At 38.1% G+C, this 26,805-nt stretch overlaps 2 protein-coding genes across 10 annotated transcripts; one reads left to right on the top strand and one right to left on the bottom strand.

Moving 5' to 3' along the window:
- Nucleotides 1–125: 125 nt before the first annotated feature.
- LOC107878924 (ent-kaurene synthase TSP4, chloroplastic) lies at nt 126–5,706 on the bottom strand. Of its 3 annotated transcripts, none has more exons than XM_016726101.2 (15): nt 5,481–5,706; nt 5,343–5,405; nt 5,226–5,260; nt 4,808–5,093; nt 4,539–4,719; nt 4,017–4,234; nt 3,813–3,933; nt 3,578–3,675; nt 3,273–3,487; nt 3,070–3,182; nt 2,872–2,970; nt 2,229–2,444; nt 1,995–2,136; nt 817–1,062; nt 126–726 (listed from the first exon to the last, which is right to left on the bottom strand). In XM_016726101.2, the coding sequence occupies exons 1-15, from the start codon at nt 5,512–5,514 to the stop codon at nt 415–417; spliced, it is 2,379 nt and encodes a 792-aa protein (XP_016581587.1). In that variant the 5' UTR covers nt 5,515–5,706; the 3' UTR covers nt 126–414. The 3 variants fall into 3 exon arrangements, with proteins under 3 accessions (XP_016581587.1, XP_016581586.1, XP_047249370.1); XM_016726100.2 differs by having other exon boundaries at nt 5,226–5,263; nt 5,481–5,701; XM_047393414.1 differs by lacking the exons at nt 5,226–5,260; nt 5,343–5,405 and having other exon boundaries at nt 5,481–5,701.
- Nucleotides 5,707–7,516: 1,810 nt separating this feature from the next.
- LOC107878922 (ribosomal RNA large subunit methyltransferase I) lies at nt 7,517–23,018 on the top strand. Of its 7 annotated transcripts, none has more exons than XM_016726096.2 (9): nt 7,663–7,918; nt 8,002–8,227; nt 8,311–8,445; nt 14,360–14,582; nt 19,256–19,442; nt 20,452–20,636; nt 21,261–21,398; nt 22,431–22,649; nt 22,735–23,018. In XM_016726096.2, exons 1-9 carry the CDS (start codon nt 7,813–7,815, stop codon nt 22,858–22,860), a joined length of 1,545 nt encoding a protein of 514 aa, XP_016581582.1. In that variant the 5' UTR covers nt 7,663–7,812; the 3' UTR covers nt 22,861–23,018. The 7 variants fall into 7 exon arrangements, with proteins under 7 accessions (XP_016581583.1, XP_016581582.1, XP_016581581.1 ...); XM_016726095.2 differs by having other exon boundaries at nt 22,788–23,018; XM_016726097.2 differs by lacking the exon at nt 22,431–22,649 and having other exon boundaries at nt 7,517–7,918; nt 22,788–23,018.
- The last annotated feature ends 3,787 nt before the right edge of the window (nt 23,019–26,805 follow it).

Here is a 26,805-nt window from a genome sequence, read left to right on the forward strand (position 1 = left end):
GAGAAGGGGACTGTAGGTTTAGGATACAGGAGTGGCAGGACAAGTAGTGACCAAGTCCAAAATGAATGCAGCTGATCTGAGTTGCCGAGATAAATTGAAAGCCAAGTAAACTTTGTGCTCACAGATTGTGTCGAATGAATCCAATTTATCGGTGGAAGTGCCAATGAATGGCCTCGCTTCCCAAGGATGAGAGGGCGAAGTACAGCTATCAAGTTCCATCAAATCAAGACGACATGCTTGTCCGTGTTCACACTTCACACACCACAGAATATGCATAATAACACACAAAAAAAAATACATGAATGATCAAGATATTAACCTGTTTGCACTAAATAAAACAGAACTTGTTGTGGATGCACTAGCAAATGAAAGCACGAAAACTAAGGGTTTGAGACCTCATAATTGTATCGGTACTCAGTTTGGAAGCCCCAAAGTCGTTATAGGTTCGTGAATAATTGCCTTCACAGTATCGGCCATCCCCATTGAACTGAAACCATCGTCTTTGATGTAAAATTGATGCAGCACTTTGCTCATTTTCCAAAATAGATCCTTGCAAGCACGTGGAACTACACTGCCCTCTCCTTGCAGAACCATATTCAGGAGTTCTTTCCTTTGCATTTCAACTCTATGACTCAAAACTTCAATGGCTACTTCCTCACTTATGCTGCCATTTCCATGAATGACGCTCAAGGTTACAGCATTCAGCTTTCCATCCTTCGACTCTCTCTGCAAAAATACAAAAGAGATCAAATAACTTTGGGAATGATGAACCGGCACAAGAATTTTTGAGTGCAAAATAATGAAGCATGTACATACCTCAAAACTTCTGATGTCATTAAGAAGACGTCCGCAAGTGCTCATTAACTTGAATAAACTGTGGTAATCGGGATGTTGCACAACATCATCTGGGAGCTTAGGGCCAACAAAATAAAGTGCCGGAAGGACAATTGGTCCTAAGGCAAATGATACATAACCATTGGCCATATATTCGTCCAATGTTGGCACCGACATATCTCTAGCCCATTCAGCTTCTCTCAACATAGCATTCAGTAGATTCAACCACTGCAAACAATATTGTCTTTATTCATATAAATAATAATCAAAAGATTAACTCCAAGAATTTTCTACTTGATTTCCAAAAAAAATTTTGAAATTAGACGTAAGCACTTGTAAACAAACGACATTGTGTGAATCTTATGATACAAAAAGGAAACAATAGCTCTGTCGCTGGGGAATATTGTTTATATGACAGCATTTTGAATTTGACCTATATAGCAAATTATTGTGAAAGTGGAACTGCTGTCAACGAAATCTGGACGATGCATGGTTGAAAGTAAATATGCCCCGAACAGCAAGGCAGTTATGTCAAAGGAACTGTAACCTTGTATCAAGACGAACATCCAAGAGTGAGCTGGTTTCTACATTTGAAACTAACTGGAGCTCAGTGTAATTGAACATTTTCTTTTTAGGTTTTACACTTCAATTTGGCATGTCATGCCCAAAAAAGTAAAATTTCTTCCATACAGAAAACTAAAAAACCTTGATTGGCATGCCATGATGTAAACAATACTCCCTCTAGTTCATATTAAGTGAAATTTTGGGACTTTTTTCATTGTTCAAAATAAGTGAATTGTCCAAATTTTTGGAGAATTTTTGAGACTTTTTTCCATTTTTGTCCCTTCCTTTAATGAGGTTCTTAGCTACGACTTTACATTTTCTAGGTGATAAATTACACTACTTAAAAAGTCATATTCATGACTATCCCTACTTTAAAGAATAATTTGGGAATAATCAAAAGAGTAATAGGGGAAAGTAGTGTTTAAATTATGTCCTAGAATATTTTTCTTGAAGGGAAGTGCATTACCCCAAAAATTTCACTTAATATGAACTATAGGGAGTACAGAATATGTGGGAGAATTATGAAATATAAATGCCAGAGTCCAATAGTTGCCCATAAATGCAAAGAGACATTTTTTTTGGATAAAGAAACTAACAATATCAGTTATGTGTCTTGTCACACTACGTGCTTGGCACTTAAATGCTTTATCTCCAATCTCACGGATAGTACTTTGTAACGCCGAAAATATAATGCTAACTTTCTCCGAACAGCAGTCAGTGCTAACATCTACATCCCACCTACCAAAAAGACCAAGGGAATTGAATAAAAAGACACAGATGAATCACCAAGGTATATTAAAAACAAAGAAAATATGAACGGAAACATGTACTTCTTAAACAACTGAATTAGGTTGTTCAATTCTTCCATAGAGCCTCCTACATCAAAGAAATCATCAATCACTGTAGTAAGCACACCATTCTTGGCCCATGACATACGGGCATCAGATAGTTCAGGTTGAAAAATTGTGGCTGCAGCAGAAAAGTAGCAGTATGCAGATTTCTCTCTTGCGAACTTCAGTTTGTCCAATCTGTTTTGCATTAACCACCTGTTAACAGAAAAAACTTAAATTTGCACATCAGGAAAGCTATAACAACTACAAATCTCTTCGCATTTTGAAAGCATAACCTTTCCAATAGGATAGAGACCAATCCGCTGGCAAGCAATAAGGAAAACAAAATCAGAAAACTTATGAGCCAAAGGTTGCGTTTGAGTTGAAATGAACTTCCATTTTTGTCATGTACAGAAGTTGTTGAAAGTGAAGAAGTCAAACAAGGAAAAGAAATAACACTTGGGAGCAGTAGTTTGAAAGCAAAGAAGTCAAACAAGGAAAAGAAATAACATTTGGGAGCAGTAGTATGTGCTTTAAATTTTTCCAGTTTTCTTTAATAAATGTACCATCTCTGATTTAACTATCATAAAACAACTCAGACAACTGCTTCCACATGATGATCAAGGTTCAAAGAGATACGAACCTCTCAAGTTGTTTTAATTCACTGCGGTGAATAGATTGGCAAAAGTTGAAGTCTTCTACCGCTAGGGCTATGAAATCTTTGTTGCCAAAGTTTGATGAACTGTCCCAAAAATGCAATGAAAAAGAGTAATTGACGAAAAGGAGCACATGAAAACCAAAAAATTACAAAATCGGTCCTCAAAAATTTTGAAGACGTTACCTATATGAAGTTTTTAGGACTCTTGTATTATCTACATCATAGTGCTTTATATTTCTCCTGTTGGCTACCCGTTCTAAGTTAGCATAAGAAGGAAACTTAAGAACATCATCCACCTAAAAATAAGCAACAGTAGCAGTTGGCTCTAGCTCAAAGAGAGAATAGCAATAGCATGAGCTAAACAAAACCTAACTTATGGCCATTACCTGTTCACGGATCTGTTTGGTGAGCCCATTTGGAGGATAAAACTCACCTGATAGTCGCTGTCTCAATGATTGCAAGGATGATGAGTTCAATTTCTTTGAAACTGGTTGATCTGTGGCAATAATCATTTCTAAAGCTTGATATAAATCCAACTTAGTATGTATGTCATTCAAATGGCCACTACATTGCTCCTGCTCCAGAAACTGAGCTACAGGATCTATAATGCAGATGAACTTGTCAAAACTATTTGAACAACAAAAAACATAATAAGAAAACAAACTGATGTGATTGCAAGTGAGTGAGGTACCAGAGGTGACACTATATCCATATCCGCGCAATATCCTGAATGCCATGGAACAAGTGGCAGCACTTGTGAAGATTTCTTCCTCCCCCTGCAGCCAGCATCTTTTTTTGTTTTGTGGCTAATGTCATGATCGCTTGTTAAAATAAAAACTTACATATGTGTAGGCTTGGAGAGAGTCAATCTAACAGGATTAATTTAGTTCTACAAGCCCAAGGGTATATGTGGTTTTAAAGGTTACCTGTATGTTTCATCCAATACATTCTGAATTTCCTCGGCAAAATGCCGACAAATTCCCAGTTTATTGATATTATCGACCATACAAAGGCGTGCATGTATATTTACTGGATAGATAGTTGGAACTGAAAGAAAAATAATCATTAGGCAAGTTGCTTCAACATGACACCCTAAATTAAACAAATAAATAAATGTGCAAATATTTTACCAGCATTCCCAAACTTTCTCAATGCACCGCGAAGGTAATCGAGACAACCAGAATCATGAAGGCGAATAAGAGAAGCAGCTGTAGTAGATGGTGAATTGAATAGTGAACCATTCTTCCTCTGATATTTCATAACCATTTTCCAGTCTTGAAGTTCTCCAATTCCCTCTGCCACATAAGCGAGGTAAGCATTAAGCTCCAACGAGCTACTGTCATACAATCTAACATGAATAAGAAGTGTTCAGTGAAAGTATAGATAAGCTGAGGTCAATATGAAAATCAGAAGCCAATAAAGTTTTCATCGAAATTGCTTTTCTTTCTTGACGAACTTTAATTTTCTCATTGAAGCATAGTAAGTTAGTCACGAGAACCTATATGGTACACATCTCTTTGGCAAGTTTGAACAATTCAGTTATCCTTTAAAATTTCACTATAATTAAACAAGGCACAACCACAGAAAAGCTTCATCAGATTTATATAACTAGAAAGCACATTTAGCTCATATAGAAATAATCTAGAATGTACCTTCTGAGCTCGATATCCCTTTTATGAAGCAATTCACTCAACACTCTTGATTCTAAATGAAGCTTCAATGATAAATCTTCAGCATGTTGAAGCATGCGAGGGAATATAACATCAAATCCAATTGGAGAATATTGGTCCTGGTCAGTAGCAAAGGCAAAATTTAACTCGATAAAACGTAAACCTGCAAGATAACAATGTTTCAGTGTGAGGAACTTACATATATAAAGGGGAGTTTTAGGTAAAGAAGATTGTAAGTAATCCATACATACCCCTGGTGATTACGTCTTGACCAATTCCCCATGTTTTAAGGGCAAGGACACAAGCCAAAGTAGAGGAAAGAACATCTTTAAGTAAGAGGGGTTGGTGATGGGGAAGCCCCCATGATCCATCTTCAAGTTGATTATGCAACAGCCAGTCTAGGCACTGAGGGAAACATGGGACTTGAGCAGAATGTGGAGAAGGAACCATTGCGACCCACGCAGTGTCGTATGAAGAAACAGAAAATTCAACTTTATGGAACAGTTTCCTAATTCTTTCTTTGGTCGCGTCATTGCACTGCATTCAGTTTTATAAGATTAATGAATAGAGAGAATATATATATACACACGTGTGTGCGTTGGGGTTAGGGGTTGTAAGGTATAACATAAGGTGGTAAGAGATATAACATAAAATCAGCGGGAATCATACTTGAAGAGCAAAATCAGTTCCTCGGGTGGCATCAACTGCTAAAACAAAGAAAAGGACATGAAAAGAGAGAAAACCACCGTGGATACATACATACATATATAATCACTTCCGACTTACCGTAGGAATGGGAAGGTTTGAATTTGTTTGTATTTGTTTCACAAATCGTCTGAGGTTTAAGAACTACATATAGAAAGTTAAATCCAAAATTAATCAAAGTGAGGCGATGAGCTATGAGTTGAGTAAAAGAGCCCAAACCTGAATGATAAAAAGAGGTGGCAGAAGGCATCATTTTCTGTTTCTGCTTCTAATGCTTCTCTATTTTTTGTTGCTGTTGCTAAAACTGGAGGGTGAGGCTCCCAGGATATATAGTAGTATTAAGTATCATACTTAAACAAACAAACAAATGGTATCAAGGAGCATTTGTTAAAAGACAAGCGGAAGCTGACTAGCCCCTTCTCCTTGCACTATTTCTTTCTTTTTTTCCCCTCGTACCCTTTTTTTCATCATTACTTAATACCCCGTGCACCTATTATTATAACGCATGCTATATTAAGTAATTATATATATCAAAATATGAATTGATTTAAATTATATTTTAAATTATTTAGAAAATAATTTTTATTATTTTTTGAAAAAAAATTAGATATTTAAATTAATACAAAGGAGTTGTTATTTTTTCTATGAATAAGTTAATTAAATATTTATGTTTTAATTATCTATGAAATAATTATTACTCCCTCCATCTCAAATTATCCATCCCAAATCAAGATGACATATTAATTAAGAAAAATAATTACTAACATCTTTAGTTTATCATTATACCTCTATTAAATGATGTTTATATTTTAATTTAAAAAAAAATAATTAATGCAAAGTGTAAAATATAAATTTTTTTTTTGCCTCTTTTTAATTAATAAAAAAGATAAATAAAATAAAAAATTAAATAAAAAAATTTGAAACGGATAATTTGAGATCGATGGAGTATTATTTATATTTCCTATAAAGAGAGTGAAACAGGAAAGAGAATTAAAAGGCAACACCATTATTTGGCAACGAAAGGGACACTTTCGGAACTTGCTTGTCCACTTTGCTTTTATAGGATAAAAAATTATAAATAAAAAATAATTTTACATATTTACCCTTGAGAAACTCTTTAAACTTTTTAAAATACTTATTTACCTCCTATGAAATATTAATTGAAGGGAGAAAGTGAGAAAATTATAATCAATCCTATCTTAATTCAATAATTGAACAATTAATAGGGAATGAAAGAAATATTAATAACTTTGGTACAGCTACCATAATTTGACGTAATAGTTATATATTCTCTCTCCGTTTGTTTTTAATTGTTATTATTTTTTTTAATTTGATTTTAATTTTACTTGTCATTTTTGATAAATGAAGAAAAGATAAAAAATATTTTTCATGTTTTACCCATAACATTAATTACTTATTTTTCAAATTATTTTCTTAATATCTATTACCAAACATCAATTAATAAGGGTAATATAGTAAAGTTATTATATCAATAATTATTTTTTTAATAGATATGTCATGTCAAAAGTTGACGGTAAAAGCGCGAACAGTTGGAGTATATAAGCTGAAAATCATACTACATAAAATATTAAATAAATTTAAGGACTAATACATATAGGGATCGTTTAGAACGTGGGATAAGTATAGTACTAGTTGGTGGAATGACCTGAAATTATGTAGTTGACTCTAATTGTCAAATATATTTTTATACTTACCAACTGAACACTTAAATTTAATGACAACCTCCCCGACCCCTTTTTTTTACTACTCAATACTACATGTGATAAATCAAATATACGTTAATTTTTAAATTATTTAAAAGGTGAAACTGTTCGAATTTTCTCTAATATATTCTATCAAAAAAAAGTTTAATAGTCTTTAAACATAAACTTGAGATGAGAACTAATTATGAGTTCTAACGAGTTTAGTATGTTTATAAAGACATATTTTTGGTTAAATCAAAACTTCTAAGCCAAAAAGAAAAAACTTGAGCACATCTAAATTCTTTCTCTGTATTTGAAAAAACATAAGGATGGAGAAAAATAAAAAGAATATATCTAGAAATATAATTTTAAGTCGAAAAAGTAAAACTAAATAGTAGTAAAAATTCTTTTCTTTTGGGGGTTAACAAATAAATTAAAATTCAAAACATGTTTGCTCTAAGCTAAAAGTATAAAAGAGGTAAATCGAGGGACTTTGAATTAAAAATGACAAACAAGTTGTACAAGTAGAAGTCTTTTTTAAATTAGGTGGGAGGGACAAAACTTTTTTGAGTTATTTTTTTAAAATTTTTTTGTTCCAATAACTTGTCCTAATTGTCAAACAACTTTGGTAGTTGTTTGACGTCGCCTAGTTGTTGAACAATTTAACGTAATTATTTACAACTGAGAGAAGTTGTTCAATAACTATGTAAAGCTGTTCAAACAACTAACTAGTTGACAAGTTTTTCCCTTGTTTTTTTAATTGGAAACTTGAAGGCCCTTCTGGCTCATTTTTCTCGGTAATAAATTGGGGCTCGGTTGAAGAGTGCTGTTGGAGCTGGAGGCACATAATGCTTGTTACCGGCCGCCTCATGCTGAGGTCTCTACGTGTTGCGTCGTCATCACCGTCAACCCCTACCCTTGAGGAAATTGCCCCTAACCACCATTACCCTGCAGGTCTGAATTTGAACAATGAGTATTGTAAAAAGGAGTTACACGTTTCCCTAAAACCTGAACAAACAAATCTGGTCCTGCTGCAGGTGTTGCAAAAGTAGTGCTTAAAAAGGGAAAGACACAACTATTTAAGGATGGAAGTCCGATGGTTTACAGTGGTGCTGTTGCTAGAGTAATTGGTAGACCACCACCCAACACTGGGGATATTGTCCTCGTCGCTGATGGCACCGAGAAACCCATTGGTTGGGGTTTTTACAATTCTACTTCTATGTTCCGCGTCCGGCTAATGCAGCAACATGACGAAATTGCACTGTACTAAAACAAAATATGCTCCCTCGCTTCGCTCTTATTTTCTTAAATTTGTTAATAATTTGATTGGTCTAAAAACGGTGCAGAGACCCTTCTTCTTCGCTTAATGCAGAAAAGCTACTGGAAACAAGGATTGCAGCAGCTGCCATGTTGCGTCAAAATTTGGGGCTTCCTTCTGCTCATACAAATGCGTATCGTCTTGTTAATAGCGAAGGAGATAGGTATAAATTTCTCTACACCTCCATCCCTCTCCTTAAGTTCTTACACTTCTCTTTTTTTTTATGAAATTGCTACTCCTTCATATTTATTGGCATTATAATGTTAGATCCTTTGCATACTGACTAGGGACTATGTAGTTGGTTGGTGCAATTATTTTATGAAAAAAAAAAAGGGGACACAATTCCAACAAAATAAAAAATGCGAGGGGAGAAATGGTGGGGAAGGAGAGTGATACAAGATCGACAAGGAATACACTAACACACACCAAAACAGTCCATGATTTGAAGAACCGAGGACCCATTTTGGTGACCCCTCTCGAATTCACTACACAATAACAATACAAGCACGATAACAACAAGATTCTAAGGTGTTCAACAACTATAATCAGCGAGTCACAAACGAAGATTACAACACAATAACAAGAACAAAAATGACACAACAAGGTCTCGGGTTTGGACACCCAAAACCGAGAATGAACACAACAACAATAATAAGATAGAATGATAGATAACTTGACACACAATGCACAAACACTATGAACCAAAGTGTATATTGAACACTAAGACCCAAGAATTCATACAAATAATATCAAGTTCTTACGGTGACCTCAAGGGAACGGAATCCCCAAGCAATCAATATTTCAAAACAAGCAACCAACACAAGTGATTCCACACTTGTCACAAGTGATATCCACACTTGTATGAACACTCTCAAAATATCATCTAAGTTATGAGAAAATGACCTAATATGTTCTATTTATAGCCTAAGTTACAACTTATTACAAAATGACTAAAATGCCCTTAATGAGCCAACACTCCAAAGCTTGTTCCATTAGTTGTCCAGTCACCCGAGCACGAGTTCTTTACGTATTGATCCACAATTACGATCGTACTCATATCATCCTTCCCTTCTTGAAAAAGGATTCAACCTCGAATCCGAACCTTTAAAATAATAGAGGAGACAAAAGAACACATATTCCTCATGATATGAGGGTTAAAGTTAGCATAATCAACAAAAAAATATCAAACCACGAGTGTACATTCTACACATGCCGTGGGAACTTAGGGAATAAGATACCCTTCTAAGCACCAAAAGAAATATTTGTCTATCCACCTAAGCTTAACAAGAAACAAGACAAAAAGAAAAGTGTACTTCCTTGGAGCAAGGACCATAGTGTACTCTCGGGTTCTTCATCATCAAGAGGTCAAAGTGGAATCAAGACCTCACCTTCTTCGGGCCAAGCATCATCATGAGGTGTTCTCCTCATCAATCTGCAAGGCACATTAACTTCCCCTTCTTCCACCACCCTCTCGGGTTCACCATCATCTCCATCATCCTCTTGAGGGGTTCCTTCACTAACATCATTTTTGGTCACTTTATCCCCAACAAAATAAGGATCACCCTCCTCTAGTACAATGTTCCTTCGGTTTGGGCACTCACTAGCTTTGTGACCCCAACCTTGACATTTAAAACAAACGATACCCTTAGGATTAGGAGTGGAAGAATTAGTACCTTCAAGCCGTGGATACCTTTGGATTGTTTTATCAAATGGCTTCTTCTCTAAGGGCTTGTAGGATTTGTCCCACCCGAAGGTCTTCTTAGCATGATTGTTCCTTTCAACTTCAATGGCCACTTCTACAAAGGACAACTAATTGAGAAACAACTTCATAGCACAAGCCGCCCTTGAACCAAGCTGGGCAATGATTTGGAGGTTCGACTATGTCAAGACGTAGGATCAAGTTTTGAAACTCATCATAATACTCCTCCACACTTCTATCTCCTTGCCTCAAGTTGTAGAGCTTTGTTAGTTGCTCTTGTTTGTACCTTTCCGTGACATATCTCTCCCTTATAAGAGCTTTCAATTAATCCTAATCCGGAAGGTCAAGATTGTCATTCCTTGCCCGTGGCAACCGCTTTGTCTCCCACCAAGTAGATGCATTAACCTTCAAATTGAGCAATGAAATGTGCGACTTTCTTTTGGGAAGTTAACTCGTTGAGTTGGAAAATCCGATTACATTGTAACTCCCAATCAAGATAGAGAGATGGATCACTAGTCCCTTTGAAAGAAGGAAGAGTGATCTTAATGGAATTTAGGCCCATGTCTCTACCCACATTGCCTCCTTGGTCCACTAGACCTTCTTGAACATAGGTCGGTGTCCCAAGTTGCCCCTACCATGAGGAGCCGGTCCAACTTTTCCCCCTCGGCCTCTATGTCCCCCGCCATAAGCTCTTCTTCTATTGCGCACAAATTTTGCAAAGAGAGTTGCTTCATCTAACCCCTCACCTCCATAAAGACCCTCACCTTCCACTTCATCAATTTAGATTGGTTGGTTTTGGTTTAGTGGTGCTCTCGACATATCAAGGGGGTCTCGGATTTGGGAAGCTTCTTGATGGACTTGACTTTGGTTTTATGGATAAGTAGGGACTTGGTGGATGGTTTCATGGGTTGGTCTAGGTGGATTGAGCAATTGGGGAAATGTATCCGGGGTGGTAGCATGTCCACTAGTCGAGGCGTGGTAGTGTTTCGGACTTGAATGGTTGGAATCTAAACGAACTTCCAATGTATCCATTCTCTTTGAAAAGGAACCCTCCATCCCGTCCATCCTTCCCTCCATCCTCTCCATTCGACCACTAAGATCATGTTTCACGCTCATTATGGCCGCCAACAAAGCATCCATAGTTACCTCTCTCGAGGCTCTTGGACTACCTTCACCCGAAGCCATCGTACCTAATAAGAAATACTAAACAAAACACAAACAATAACAAGTTAAGGTTAGCAAAAATCACCCTCATTAACTCTCATGCTCACACTTTTTCAAGTATCACTCAATTGGTCTCACAAGTGTTAGTACACCGTTTTTACTCCAATGAAGTTACTTGGTCCCACTTGCGGCTTAAGGTCAGAATGGATTTTTGTTTGCAACGACTCAAAATAAATTTGTACGTACTTGAATCAAAAGGCTACAACGAGTTTTCAAAAAGATAAAAGCACACAAAGAAACGTAGACACGAATAAACTGACCCAAAACTAATTTACAACCTAGTAGACAATTACTAGTTTTTTAATTAGCAATAGAATCAACAAAATGCAACTAAGAATCAAAGATTAGAAACCAATAAATCAAAAAATTCGAGCTTACTTATGTTGCGTGAACAGTAAAGCGTGATGACGTGGCAGCCACGTAATTGGTCGCGGTCCCACACAATTTTTTTTTTAATCACCATTTTGAAGCTTTTGTCTTGATACAATTTGGAATGGATGAGTTTGTCTTTTGGTGGAAAAATTCAAGTCTTAGAAACTTTTTCAAATTCCAACTCAAAAAGTGAGACTTGACTTTACTATTCCCACAAAACAAGGTCCTTGAAATATGGAAAAGTGGTTGACAAGTCTTTGAAGTGATGTGTTTAAGTCTCTTAACCAACAACTTTTCAACTTTATCTTACACCTTTTTTGGATCTATGTTATACTTTATATTGATTAAGTGATGTCAAGATGTGAAGAACAACAAGATCCCAACAACAATTTCTCAAGAACACCACCAACATTCACCTCCAAGTCCACAACAATTGCAACATATGGCCAAGATCAACAATATCAACACACGATCAACTTCCAATTTACATCAACAAGGTCAACAACATAAGCTCAAACCTTTAGATCTAGACAGTTTAGTGTTGGTGAGAAAGAAACCAACACTAGAAACAATCTAAACAAACAGAAGACTACAAGATCTAGCCACAAAGAAACATGTCTCGGCCAAGAACAAGAACAATTTCTACACTTTCCTTTTTTTTTGTTGTATTTTTAAGCTAGCTAGCCCAAGATTGATCTTGTGAAAACAAAATCAAGCCATGCTTTGATACCAAATGATACAAGATCGACAAGGAAGACACTAACATACACCAAAACAGTCCATGATTTGAAGAACCGAGGACCCGTTTTGGTGACCCCTCTCGGATTCACTACATAATAACAATACAAGCACGATAACAACAAGATTCTAAGGTTTTCAACACCTATAATCAGCGAGCCACAAACTAAGATTACAACACAATAACAAGAACAAAAATGACACAACAAGGTCTCGGGTTTGGACACCCAAAACCGAGAATGAACACAACAACAATAATAAGATAGAATGATAGATAACTTGACACACAATGCACAAACACTATGAACCAAAGTGTATATTGAACACTAAGACCCAAGAATTCATACAAATAATATCAAGTTCTTACGGTGACCTCAAGGGAACGGAATCCCCAAGAAACAACGTTTCAAAACAAGCAACCAACACAAGTGATTCCACACTTGTCACAAGTGATATCCACACTTGTATGAACACTCTCAAAGAGCTCTCAAAATATTATCTAAGTTAGGAGAAAATGACCTAATATGTTCTATTTATAGCCTAGGTTACAACTTATTATAAAATGACTAAAATGCCCTTAATGAGCCAACACTCCAAAGCTTGTTCCATTAGTTGGCCAGTCACCCGAGCACGAGTTCTTTACATATTGATCCACAATCACGATCGTACTCATATCAGAGAGGGAGGACTGCTTGCTGTCAGTGCTAGACGGAAACTAATAAATGATTGTGGTGGTTATTTCTTAACGCTTTTCAACACACTTCATTGACCACTAGGCGACACCCTTAGGTGTTGGTTTGGTGCTTGAATGTTATTGTGTAGGGACTATGGTACTTGGTGCAACTTTTTTATGAAAAAACATGGACAATTCCAACAAAATAAAATAAAATAAAAAATGTGAGGGAGGAAATGTGGGGGGTGGGGGAAGGAGAGGGAGGACTACTAGCTTCCAGTGCTAAACGGAAACTAATAAATGATTGTGATAGCGGTTTCTGACTTGGAAAGAATTAGTCAACCTTTGTAAATTAGGGAAGTTAGTTATAGGAGTTAGAATTTTATTTTTTATTTTTTATGAAAGCTTAGTTATAACAGTAATTTAACTCATAATATTTTGCTCTATATATTACCAACGATGTAAACATGTAAATCATTCTTTGATAGGATTCATAGCACATTTTCATTAAATTTTCTCTCCTCTTATCTACCAATTACAACTTTTGACCTATTTCCACAGGGAGATGTTCCATATGTCATTTGGCTAGCCAACTTTAGGTAACGTGTGGCTCATTATCAAGAGACTACCTGGAGGAAAAAAAAGCTCCCGACTCCTTTATCGAGGCAATGTGATAAAGGAGATTTTTGGTTGGCAATTTTCACTCCGGTGGTCCTTCTAAGCCATCGGCACACCTCTAGTCTCCCGGCATCTCCATATGACTTCTCTTGGGACTTTGTCCTAAGCCTTCTCTAGATCAATGAACACCATAGTAGAATGCCCCGCATGAAACCGAACTGGTTCTCAGCAATGGACACACCCATTTCTACTCTCATATCCACCACTCTCTCCCAAACTTCCATAGTGTGACTTAGCTGGTTGATACCCCCATAGTTAGCATATATATATATATATATATATATGTAAGTTTAGCGGAGTAGCTTTTTGTGAAGAGAGATGTAAATGCAATTGCTGACTTTTCAGATTGCCCTTATATTTAAAGGAACAAAAGTATTATGTTTATACTTTAGTGTCTGACTTTCAGTTTCTGGAGTCTAGTTAATCTTTGTTTGTTGCAGCTAGTTGGTTGGAATTGTGATAACTTCAAATGATCCATTTTAACTGTGGAAGAAGCAACTTTTACAATTTATATCGAATCAAAATTCATAGAACCAGAGCATGCGGATAGATGCATATAGCTCTTTTTAGGGAAATATGTGTTTTAGGAATACATTTCAGTAATTTTATGTGCTCGAAAATGTCATTATTTACTTCGATTGCAGGAAATTTGATATTTACTTATTACAAATATAAAATATTACTGGATGACAGACTATCAGGCCTTATTGTTGATGTCTTTGGAGATTTAGCTGTAGTAGCTTCATCAGCTGCTTGGGTGCAGATGTACCAGCACCAGATAATGGATTGTTTGAGTAGATTAAATATTATTAAAAGGATAAGCTGGAGGCCAACTGTTGAAATCTTGAAGGAAGAAGGCTTAGATCTTTCTGATTTGAAAAAACCAGATCTAATCATGCCTCAAACTATGGTTAAGGTGAGATCTACATGCATATGGAACTGTGCGTCTTTCAGATGTCTTTTTTGTGAGCAAAAAAGTCTAAAACCTGTTCAAATATTTGTTTTCTCTCATGGAGGTGATAGGAAAACTAAGCAGTGTGATACTATCGGACATATAAACTTTAGATGCTAGGATTTGCAAAGTGCAATGTGAAATCCGTCCTATGGCTTTCATAGGGTGTCTCCTTTTGCTATGGAGGCGTCCAAGTTCTAGTGTTCATTAAGCTGCTAGTGTACTTGCCCACGTTTTGCGTGGTCATGAAAAAAGAATCAAAATATGATTGAATACTAATACCATAAAATTATGCATACAATTATTTGATGGAATGCATTTGATGAGAAACATTTTTGGTTAAATATGGAAAAAACCAATTTAAATCAGTACATATATGGTTTGAATTAGAAAACCATGTGCATATCCCAACATAAATTTAGTGGAGGACCAAGGCAGCTTCATAATAAGAGGAAAATCAAACATGATGAGGATAAAATTGATATGATAAGAAACTTGCATCTAAAAGTATAATCTGATGGACAAAGATCATAACAAAGATTCATAAAAATGTCAAGCAAAGAATAGAGTTTTATTAAAACATAATCTGCAAACGCTCTTATCTTGTTATAGTGACCTAGGTATTGGGCAAGGAAAATTTCGGAAAAGTAATTAACAATAATTTAGTTAAAGTGCATTTAATTCATGTCACTCGGTAATCCACAACAAGAATAAGGACAAAAGATAACCCTCAGGGGTTGGCCTGGTGGTAATTGGCTTGAGCTTTGGGGTGCTCCCTTTCAAGGTCTCAAGTTCGATTCCCACTAGGTGCAAACAATTTCTGAGGGCCATCGGACTGGGTGAAACCCTGAATTACCCGTGGTGCACTTGCGGGAAACTCCTTGCCGAGGGCCTGTGCACCCCTGGGATTAGTCGGGACTCGAAGAGTCTCGGACACCCGGTGCAAGGCAAAAAAAAAAAGAATGGACAAAAGATAAAGTTACTAAAAAACATTAGAAAGTAGGTGCCTAATGTATTGACACTTCTCCTACTTCCTATCTAAAAATCCTTAAAGAAACTCTTAAATTCATAGAAAGGGCTCTCAATTATTAGGTGAAAAAAATAAAAGAAAGCAACAAAAAAGATCTGAACTCAAATTAGTTCCAGAGCAGCTTAGATAAGAAGATATGATTGTTTTTGTCTCTTTCTCTTTCTTCTATATTTTCTTTTCCTTACTCTTACACTAAACGTGATGCCTTTAACATAATATTCAATAGCTAATACATGAATGGCACTTGAGAATTGCTTGAATAGAATAAAAATAGTTACATGCACATTACATGCTGTATGGAGCGGAGTGTTGGCCAGTTAAGAACTCCCACATTCAAAAATTGAAGGTTTGGAAATGAGAATGTTGCGTTGGATGTGTGGACTTACTAGAGGGGATAGTGTTAGGAATGAGATTATCTGAGAGAAGTTGGGAGTGACTTCAGTGGAGGACAAGATGCGGGAAGTGAGGCTGAGATGGTTTGGGCATGTGATGAAGAGGGGCATGGATGTCCCAGTTCGTAGGTGTGAGAGGCTAGCTTTGGATGGTTTCAGGAGGAGTAGATGTAGGCCGAAGAAATACTACCTGGAGCTGTGACATGGCCTTAGATAGGCAGGTGTGGAGGTCGCGGATAAGGGTAGAAGGCTAGTGTGTGGGTGAGTCGTAGCAAGTAGTTAGGAGAGCTCTTGTGTAGCCAAGTTAGTAATCCTAAGACTGTGTCCATAGGTAGGAGCAGCTAGTTAGGAGAGTTTGGGTGTGGTGGGTGTCTTTGGTCTGTTAGTGTATGGTACTACTGGGTGGGTGTCTTATTTCTTATTTCTCTTATTTTTTACTTCTCTTATTTTCTCTTATTTCTATGTTCATTGTTTCTTATTCCTTACTTCTGTTATGTCATCCATCCTGTCTCATGTTTCATTGTGACCTTGTTTACTATTCTTTATCTTGAGCCGGGGGTCTATCGGAAACAACCGCTCTACTTCTTCGGAGGTAGCGGTATGGACTGCGTACACTTTACCCTCCCTAGACCCCACTTTGTGGGAATACACTGGGTTTGTTGTTGTTGTTGTATGAATTGTCCTTTCATCAACATTTGAAATGAGTAATAACAATTGTAGCACTTAAAATGCTACCAAACGTCTAAGGTGCTGAAAAAATAAGGAATGTTACGTCCTATTTTTGTAAGTGCATAGATATCACACTATTTATGGCGAGATGCTAATTTATATTAGTAATACAGAATTACAAGTCACTCCCATAGGAAAAAATATTAACTGTGAATCCAAGTAAAAAATTGACCAGGAAAGATCAAATGAGAACATATTTAGAAAATGTATATGTGCTTCTCCTTCCCTGTTAATAGCTGTCACAATCACTATGTAGACATCATATGTTTGTATTCTTTTGACAAAGATCATATGTTTGTATTCTGACTGGAACCAAAAGAGGATACACGCGTTTCTTCTCTTTAAATGTTTTCCAAGATAAGTTCCTTAATATCACCAAATAATTGGAGATGAGGGAAGTACCAGTGTTATCAAAAGTTATTGGAAGTATGACTGCCATCTCCTTCTAATGAGTACCTCCTGCACTAGTATGTTGCCATCCTCATCCTTGATGCATTTCACTTGGTCAAGGTCACGGGCCCTCCTCTCTCTAGCCTTTGCTAGTCTATATAACTACCTATCCTTGCCTTCCTCTGATTCTATGGGGAGTAAAACCATTTTTATTAAATTTGTAATCTGTTCTTTATATCTCATAAATTTCACATCAATCGGCCACGGTACATTGGGTTACAGGACCAACGGGCCCAACTTCCTCCTGACCAGATAGGCAATATGTGATGTACACATTTGGGACGCCATCTACTGTTCTCTTCCATCAGGTAGCTATTCACCAGAGTAGGAACTCACAAGGACTGGCCATCCTCTTAACCAGTTAGGCGATACACCGGAGTAGGAACTCACAGGACTGGCCATTCTCCTGATCGTCCAAAGTCTCCCACTTACGCCTAATCGAATTTACACGTATTTACCCAGATTTCAAACACTCGTGGAAAACACTGGGTCTGGATATATTTTAGCCACAGCGTGTCATTTTAGGTTAGAGGACAGGAAGAGGGTGAGTTTTTGGACGCACAGATATTGCTGGGATTAAGTTTTGAAATCATTTCCCAAATGTTCAGAGAATTCATGCCTAAGTCCAACAAGTTCGGAGGCTACAAGATCATATGTTTTTCGGGACTTGAGATTTGGGAGGAATTTCTGAGATAGAAAAATGACAGTTCAAAAAATTGGTTATTCTGCAGCACCAATGATGCTTCATAAGGTAGCCATAAATGATGTATGAAGGGGTGGGGGTAGTGAAAAGTGGAGTTTCCCTCTTAAGTCATTTAGTGATAAGCTTTTGGTTAGTGAGGTTGTTGTCTTCCGGTATAGCTTTTGATAAGGTCCTTGTTTGTACAAAAGATTGGGTGTCGTTCATCGGAAGCTATATCCTTTTTAGGTCTTATGCTTTTTGGTATACTTTTTGTATTACTAGCATATTTCTCCTAAACATCAATAAAATTTATTTACTTTACTTAAAAAAATGTAAAGTGTAAAAATAATAACTAGAATTTAATTGCAACTGATTGATATTGCATACAAGGACAACAAAAACTAAACCTTAGTCACAACTATTTGATATCAGACATGCATTTCCTTTGCTTCCATATTTATGTCTTTAGCTAAGTCCACTATTAATTTTGAGAGATTGTGGGACTTTTTCCTCCCAAATCATAATTCTCTTGGGATAACTTTTCTTCACGTGATTTTAACCTTTACCTTGTCCAGTTTTAGCTCCTTCAGTCATTATAGTGGCACTTATAGGTGGGTCATTTAGAGACTTATGTAGGATATGGTTATATTATCTAAGATGACTTTCCCTGATCATAACTCCTGTGTGCGACTTGCACCCTCAGTTGAGTTGATCATTTTTAATCTTGTTTAACTATGTATGGCGCTCAAGCTGGCCCGAACACCGCGGTTATCAAAAAATAAAATATATGTATGGCTCTATATCTTAACACTCACATTTATATTATGCTAATCTTGTAGATATGTGGGCCTTAGCAACACAATATTCATCCACATTTAACATTGCTGATTTTAGAACCATCATACGGAACTTGTTTTTAACTTTATTAGGCATCTTTTATCGCATAATACCCCCACGACACGTATCTTTGTTTCACAAAGCACCGCAACCACCCTTTAAAAATGCAATACCTGTCCAAATGTTTCCAAAAATTGGATTCAATTGCATTGGCAGTTGGGTCAAAGTGCATTTTGAAGTATCTTCCTGCAAACTAAAGAACTGAGAACCAAATCACAACTTCTGCAATAGTTTGGTGACTGACACTATGACTTGTGTATAATCTGCATTTAATATGTGAGCTATGCCATTCATTGGAAAAAGGGAGTTTTAGAGTTATGAGAACCATATGCTTAAGATTTAAGTTGTGGTATGCAATGTGGATATCCTTTTTCAGTTGTTGTATGAGCTTTTCTGTTAAGTATCAATCTATGCTGCTGAAAGATTTGTTAACAGGTTTACTCTTTTTCTGGTTGAGGTTATGGAGAATCAAATTTCATATTTGATATCCTTAGATGGCCAAAAGACGGGCTTTTATGCCGATCAACGTGAAAATCGTTGTTTCTTATCTACCATTTCAGAGGGTAGCAGAGTTCTTGACATATGTTGCTATACTGGAGGTTTTGCTCTGAATGCAGCATCTGGTGGTGCTTTGGATGTTATTGGTATCAGTTACTTCCATTGTCTTGTTAATTGTTATATGCAAATTTAAGTTACTACTTTGCATGTGTAACTCATGCAGTAAGATAACATTTATTTTATTGCACAGAAGTTAAGAAACAATTTTTCGAAATGAAAAAGTGTCTCAACTTTGCCCAAGTATGATTGGAAATCACTAAAGCTTTCTTTTGTAACAGAAAAAGTCACTCAACTTTGTCTAAATATCATAAAGATAATATAATATCCGGTTGTTCACTATCAGCATGTCTCCTTTGTTTCCTCCTAATAACTTTCTGTGAAACTACACAAAGTTACAAAATATAGTTTTGTGACTTTAGTGATATTTAGGTAAATTTGATTGACTTTTCAAATACAAAAAATAGTTATAGTAACTTTGGTGCAATAAAGTGAAAGTTGAATGGTATTTGTTCTTTGCTTGCTTTTAATGCTTTAACATGGAAAATGAAAAATGTAAAATGTGCCAAGCCAGAAGTGAAAAAAATACATAAATCCCCTATTTTAGTCTGAAGTGAAAATAATACCCCCCTTAACCCAATTACGTGGCAAAGAGAATTTTATCAGCTTCCGAGAAGCGGCTGAAAAGGGAAAAATGACATTAGAAATGGTCCATATGTATCATCTTCCTATTGGATGATATTTTAATTTTTCATTTTAGGTTTTCTTTTCTCACTCTTTTTCTTTTCTCCCTTTTCTCTTTCTCAGTTTCTTACTTCCCAAAATTCCAGACAACCATCTCCCTCACTAATTATCTCATTTTTCTCGTACCGGAGAAGCAATTAAAAGGGACAAAAATGATAGATGGTCATTGCTCTAGTCAAATCAGTAAGCCTGTGGACTTGTTGAAGGACACGAGCAAAATGTTTGTTATTCCTCGGGGGTGTATCAGAACTTTCATGTAGATTGTACGTGTTATTTTGACCTTGTTACTGTTCTGTAAGTTTGCGTCTGGTTTTCTGGTCTAATGCTGAGTTGTTTCCACTCCTTGGTTTGAAGGTGTTGATACATCATTGCCTGCTTTGCAACTTGCCAAGGAGAATGTTTCACTAAATGGCCTGGATCCTCGAAGGATATCTTTTCTGCGGCAAGATGCAACTGAGTTCATGAAGGCTGCTGTTTCTAGAAATGAATCATGGGATATAGTTATACTGGATCCTCCTAAATTGGCACCTCGAAAGAAGGTAATTTGAAATGTTTTGTATGGACTTCAGTATTGATGTCTACTTACTTGAGAGCTTCTGATAAAGTACTCTGTTCAAACTCTAAATTAGATTTGCATTTGTCGTGTAAAGTTTCAACATTTCTCGATTTCTTGATTCTGGTGAATGAATTATTATGTAACGTGCTGTCTTGGAAAGTGATGTGGTACCTCAAGCATTGGGTGTTGGACTTGATCACATGGCTAATGGATCTGAAGGATATTTTACTAGAATATTTCTAATAGAGACAGTTGATCAACTTCTATATCGAGGACCAGTGCATGCAACACATTAACCATTTAAAAGTAACTCTTATGAAATTATAGAATATGACGTCACTTATCTTGAGCCGAGGGTCTTATTGGAAACTGTCTCTCTACCTTCCAAGGTAGGGGCACTTCTGAATATGCTTGGAAATAGCATCCTGGTTCTTAACTTCCTCATTAGGGAGGACAAGTCATATGTACCTTTGTTGTCTTTGATTCATCACTTCTATTTCATCTCAATCTGCATTCCAACATATTGGAATGAAAAAGCTTCTCTACATGTTATTCGTTCAGACCTCTTTCATTTTGTAGTAGTTTCACTCTCTCTTACTTAATCCAGGTCTTAAAGAGTGCGTCTGGAATGTATAGGAATTTGAATTATTTGGCAATGCAGTTGACAAAAAGAGGTGGTCTCCTCATGACCTGCTCATGTTCTGGTGCTATGACCCAGAGTGGACTGTTCTTCCGCATTCTTCAGGCAAGTTAATAGTTTTTTCTAATTCAAGGGCAAGCAGGAAGATAGATCAGACACCATTGGAGTTTTTGATAACTGTATAAAAAAGTCTTTTGAATAGTTTCCTTGCAAAGAAATTTGTGTTTGAATAACTGTTTCTGAAAAAAGTTTTGGAAGTTGTTCTCCCTAACATTTACAATTTTCTTTTTATTTCAGAGAAATGATTATAGTCGTAGTACCAAACCTATAGGAATAAAGGGACCCAAATTCAGTGACTGCGTAGTTTTTACACCCAAAATCCATTTGATGCTCCAGAAGTTGATGTTTAATTAGCAGTTTTGTTAAAACACAATGTGATCTTAAGGAACACCATGATATAAAGTGTAAAAGTAGGCTTTAGTGAGTCAATTTTAACTTTGATAACTCTTGCGCTGCTCGTTCTTATTTTACAATGGTTATGTAGCATTGATGAGGACAGCAAATAACTAGATGTTGTTTATGTGTGAGAAATAAAAACACAGGAGAAATATTACTGAGATGTGTGAAGACTAATAATCTTTTTATATCCATACTTTACATATCAAATAATACTACATACATGTTTTCCAATGTGAAACACTAAGTATTACTCCCTCCGTTTCAGAATAAGTGAATTGTTGGGGTATTTATTGGTGTTTCAAAGTAAGTGAATCATTAAATTTTTTTCCAAATTTACCCTTATGATTTGACAACCAATTAACTTTTGAAAAGGTATTACAGGGTCAACTTTTTTTTTTTAGGGGTAAAAATGGAAAGTTGTGTTAAATTTATGTCTTTAATACTTTTTCCTTAATCTGTGTGCCATAATTCAATAATTCATTTATTATGAAACGGATGGAGTACCATATACACATTATCTATGTACAGCTAATATTTTACGTTTTAAATAATACTATGTACATGTTTTCCAATGTGAGACACTAACCTAAGTATTACTATATACACATTATCCATATGTACATTAGCTGTCTACCAATATATGTATGTGGATAGACGGAAAGTTGTTTCTCCTCCTAGGTTTTCCGTGATGGTGACACCATTAGAGTACTGATAACCATGTCACTCAATGAAGTATCCTCCCTTATTGTGCAAAGCATGTGTGCGGACTGCTTCAGGCAAAATAGCAAAACCACACACACAAAGAATGCAGTTAAAGACATTGATCCACCGAGTGGAACTTTTATTCAGCAGCAGATATATTTTTCTATTATAGAGAGCTCATATCTGGTCTCTGTGGTAATTAAATGCAGCCCTCTTGAGAGAAGTTAATTTTAGTTTGTTGTCATCCCAAACTGAACTGTATTTTAATTTCTTGATCCAGTCCTTGAGTAAACTTGACTTGGTTGATGCGTTCTCTGATTTGCTTGCACTTAGGGTGCTGCGTCAATGGCTGGGAGGAAAATCACCGTCGTACGTCAGGCAGGAGCAGCATGTGACCATCCAATAGATCCTGCTTATCCAGAGGGGGAATATCTCACAAATATCTTGCTTAGAGTGCTCTAACGTTTTTTTCTGTATGTAGAATGGTGGAACCCCCTTGTTTACGACAGTCCTGAATCAATTTTAGGACTAAATGCAATCCAGAAATAATTCATTTCTTTTTCCTTTATCCTTTCCGCATTAATCCTGTTCTTGTGTTTATAATCGTAACCTCTTCATGTTTGCCACCGCTCCTCCTCTTTAGTTATTTTACCGATTTGACGGTTGAAGTTGGTTTGAGCAGCTAATCTATGAGTAAATTTTAGGGGTGGTTATTCTAACTTTGTATTTTTTGCCTGATACCAAACAGCCCAACAAAGCACTAAAACAGTCCACAAAACGTCTCACAACAAGAACACAGAGGCCTGCCTGGCCAGCTTGGTCAATTTTTGGTGAGAATTACGTTCGGACCTCGGGCCCACTTCAAAAATCGTGGGCTATAGAACACCGAATTGGCTTGAAAATGGTTTGATTGTGCCGTTTCGCCCATTTGACCATTCAAACTGTCCATAAAGCTACACTGGCTCACACTAGGCCGCTCCTCAGCCTGCCTGGGGTAGTCAGGTCGATTTTCGATTGAAATCACGCTTGGACTTCGGGCCCACCCCAAAAACTGTGGGTGTAGCACACCGAATTGGCCCAAAAAGGGTTCGTGTTGTTTCCCTCGCTTGACCACCGAAACCGCCCAAAAAATCAAAATAGCCCACATTAGGCCACTCCCCAGCCTGCTTGGGGTAACGCGAACGGTTTTGGGCTAAAATCACCAGGACCTCGGACCTGCACAAAAATCGTAGGCTATAACACACTGAATTGGCTTGAAAATGGCCCGTTCTCACCGTTTCGCCCGTTTGACCACCCAAACCGCCCAAAAAACCACAATGACCCAAACTAGGTCGCTCCCCAGCCTACCTGGGGCAGCCCTGTCGATTTTCGACCAAAATCACGCCCGAACCCCGGGTCCACCCCAAAAATCATGGGCTATTATAACACACTGAATTGGATCGAAAAAGATTTGTTCATGCCGTTTCACACGTTTGACCACCCAAACCACCCTAAAAAACCACAATGGCCTACACTTAGTTGATTTTTAGCCAAAATTGCACCTTGACCTTGGGCTTACCCCAAAAATCGTGGGCTATAGCACACCAAATTGACCCGAAAATGCCCGTTCGCGCTGTATCGCCCGTTTGACCACCCAAACCCCCCAAAAAGCCACAATGGCACATACTAGGCCGTTCCCCAGACTGGCTGGGGCAGCCCAATTGATTTTCGACCAAAATCACGCTCGGATCTTGGGCCTACCCCAAAAACTGTGGGCTAAGCATACCGAATTGGCTTGAAAATATCCCGTTTGCGCTGTTTCGCCCGTTTGAACATCCAAACCACCCTAAAACCCAGAAAGGCCCACAATAGGTCGCTCCCCAGCCTGTTTGGGGCAGCCCGGTCGATTTTTGGCCAAAATTAAACCTAGCCTTGGGCCCACCCCAAAAATTATGGGCTATAGCATATCGATTCATCCCGAAAATGGCCTGTTTGCGCTGTTTCCCCTGTTTCACCACCCAAACCAAAATAACAAAGGCCTACACTAGGCCGCTCCTCAACATGTTTGGAGCAGCTCGATCAATTTTTGGCCAAAATCATGCTCGGCCTCTGGCCCATTCAAAAAATTATGGGCTATAATACACTAATTTGGCTCGAAAATGACCCGTTCACGCTATTTCACTCGTTTGACCACACAAATCGTACAAAAAAATACAAAGGCCCACACTAGGCCGCTCCCCAGCCTGTTTGGGGCAGCCCGATCGACTTTTGCCCAAAATCATGCCTGACCCCAGGCCCACCCCAAAAACTGTCGGCTATAGCAGACCAATTTAGCTAGAAAATAGCCCGATCGCCCCGATTCACCCATTTGACCACCCAAACCGGCCAAAAAACCATAAAAGCCCGCACTAGGTCGCTCCCTAGCACGCTTGGGGCAACCCGATTGATTTTTTTCTAAAATCACTCCCTATCCCTGGGCCCACCCTAAAAACCGTGGGCTATAGAACATCGAGTTGGCCCAAAAATGGCCCGTTTGCGTTGTTTAGCCAATTTAACCACCTAAACCGCCGAAAAAACCACAAAGGCCCATACTAGGACGCTCCCTAGCATGTTTGGGGCAGCCTGATCGATTTTTGGCCAAAATCTCTCCCGATCCTGGGCCCACCCTAAAAACCATAGGTATAGAACACTGATTTAGCTTGAAAAAGACCCGTTCGCGCCGTTTCGCCTGTTTGACCACTTAAACAGCCCAAGAAACCACAAAGGCCCAAACTAGGTCGCTCCCCAGCCTATTTGGGGCAACCCGATTGATTTTTGGGAAAAATCACGCCTGACCCCTGAACCCACCCTAAAAATCGAGGGCTATAGCATACCAATTTGGCCTAAAAATGGCCCGTTCGTGCTGTTTCGCCCGTTTGACCACCCAAACTGCCTAAAAAACCATAAAGGCCCACACTAGGCTGCTCCTCAACCTGTTTGGGGCAACCCAATAGATTTTTGACCAAAATCAAGCCAAGCCTCTGGGCCACCCTAAAAATTGTGGGCTATAGCACACCAACTTGGCTCGAAAATAGCCCGTTTACGTCATTTTACCCATTTGACCACCCAAACCGCCTAAATAACCATAAAAGCCCATACTAGGACTCTCCCCAGTCTGGTTGGAGTAGCCCAATTGATTTTTGGCCAAAATCACGCTTGGTCCCCAGACCCACCCCAAAAATCATGGGCTATACCACACTGATTTGGCCCAAAAATGGCCCATTCGCGCCGTTTCGCTCGTTTGGCCACCCAAACCGCCTAAAAAACCACAAAGGCCTACACTAGGTCGTTCCCCATCCAGTTTGGGGCAACCCGATCGATTATAGGCCAAAATCACGCTTGGCCTTTGGCCCACCCCAAACACCGTGGGCTATAGCATAATGATTTGGCATGAAAATTGCCCTTTTGCGCAATTTCACCCGTTTGACCACCCAAAAATCCATAAAGGCCCACACTAGGTCGCTCCCCAGCCTGTTTGGGGCAGTCCGATTGATTTTGGCAAAATCACGCCTGGCCCCTGGGCCCACCCCAAAAACCGTAGGTTATAGCATATTGATTGAGCCCAAAAATGGCCATTTCGCACTGTTTTGCCCGTTTGACCACCCAAACCGCCCCAAAAACCATAAAAGCCCACACTAGGTCGCTCCCCAGCCTGTATGTGGCAGGCTGCTTGATTTCATGCAAAAATTACGCTCGGCCCCCGGGCCCAACCCCAAAATCGTGGGCTATAGCACATCGATTTGGCTAAAAAATGGCCCGTTCGCGTTGTTTTGCCTGTTTGACCACACAAACTGCCCTAAAATCCACAAAGGCCAACACTAGGCTACTCCTCAGCCAGCCCGTTCGGGGAAACCCGATCGATTTTTGCCAAGATCACACCCGGCCTCCGGGCTTACCCCAAAAACCGTGGGATATAGGACACCAATTTAGCCCAAAAATGACCATTTCGCGCCATTTCGCCCGTTTGACCACCTAAAAAACTACAAAGGCCCACACTAGGCCGCTCCCTAGCCTATTTGGGGCAGCCCGATTAATTTTTGGCATAAATCACGCCTGGTAAACTGTGGGCTATAGCACACTAATTTGAAAAAAAAATAGCCTGTTTGCGTTGTTTGACCATCCAAACTACCCAAAAAAGCATAAAGGCCCACACTAGGCCGCTCCCCACCCTGTTTGGAGCGACCCGATCGATTTTTGTCAAAATCACACTCGGCCCCCGGGCGCACCCCAAAAACTATGAGCTATAGCATACCGATTTGGCTCGAAAATGGCCAGTTTGCACCGTTTTGCCCGTTTCACCACCCAAACGGCCCAAAAAACCATAAAGGCCCAC

The sequence above is a fragment of the Capsicum annuum genome, chromosome 7 (genome assembly GCF_002878395.1).
Source record: "Capsicum annuum cultivar UCD-10X-F1 chromosome 7, UCD10Xv1.1, whole genome shotgun sequence".
Taxonomy (NCBI): domain Eukaryota; kingdom Viridiplantae; phylum Streptophyta; class Magnoliopsida; order Solanales; family Solanaceae; genus Capsicum; species Capsicum annuum.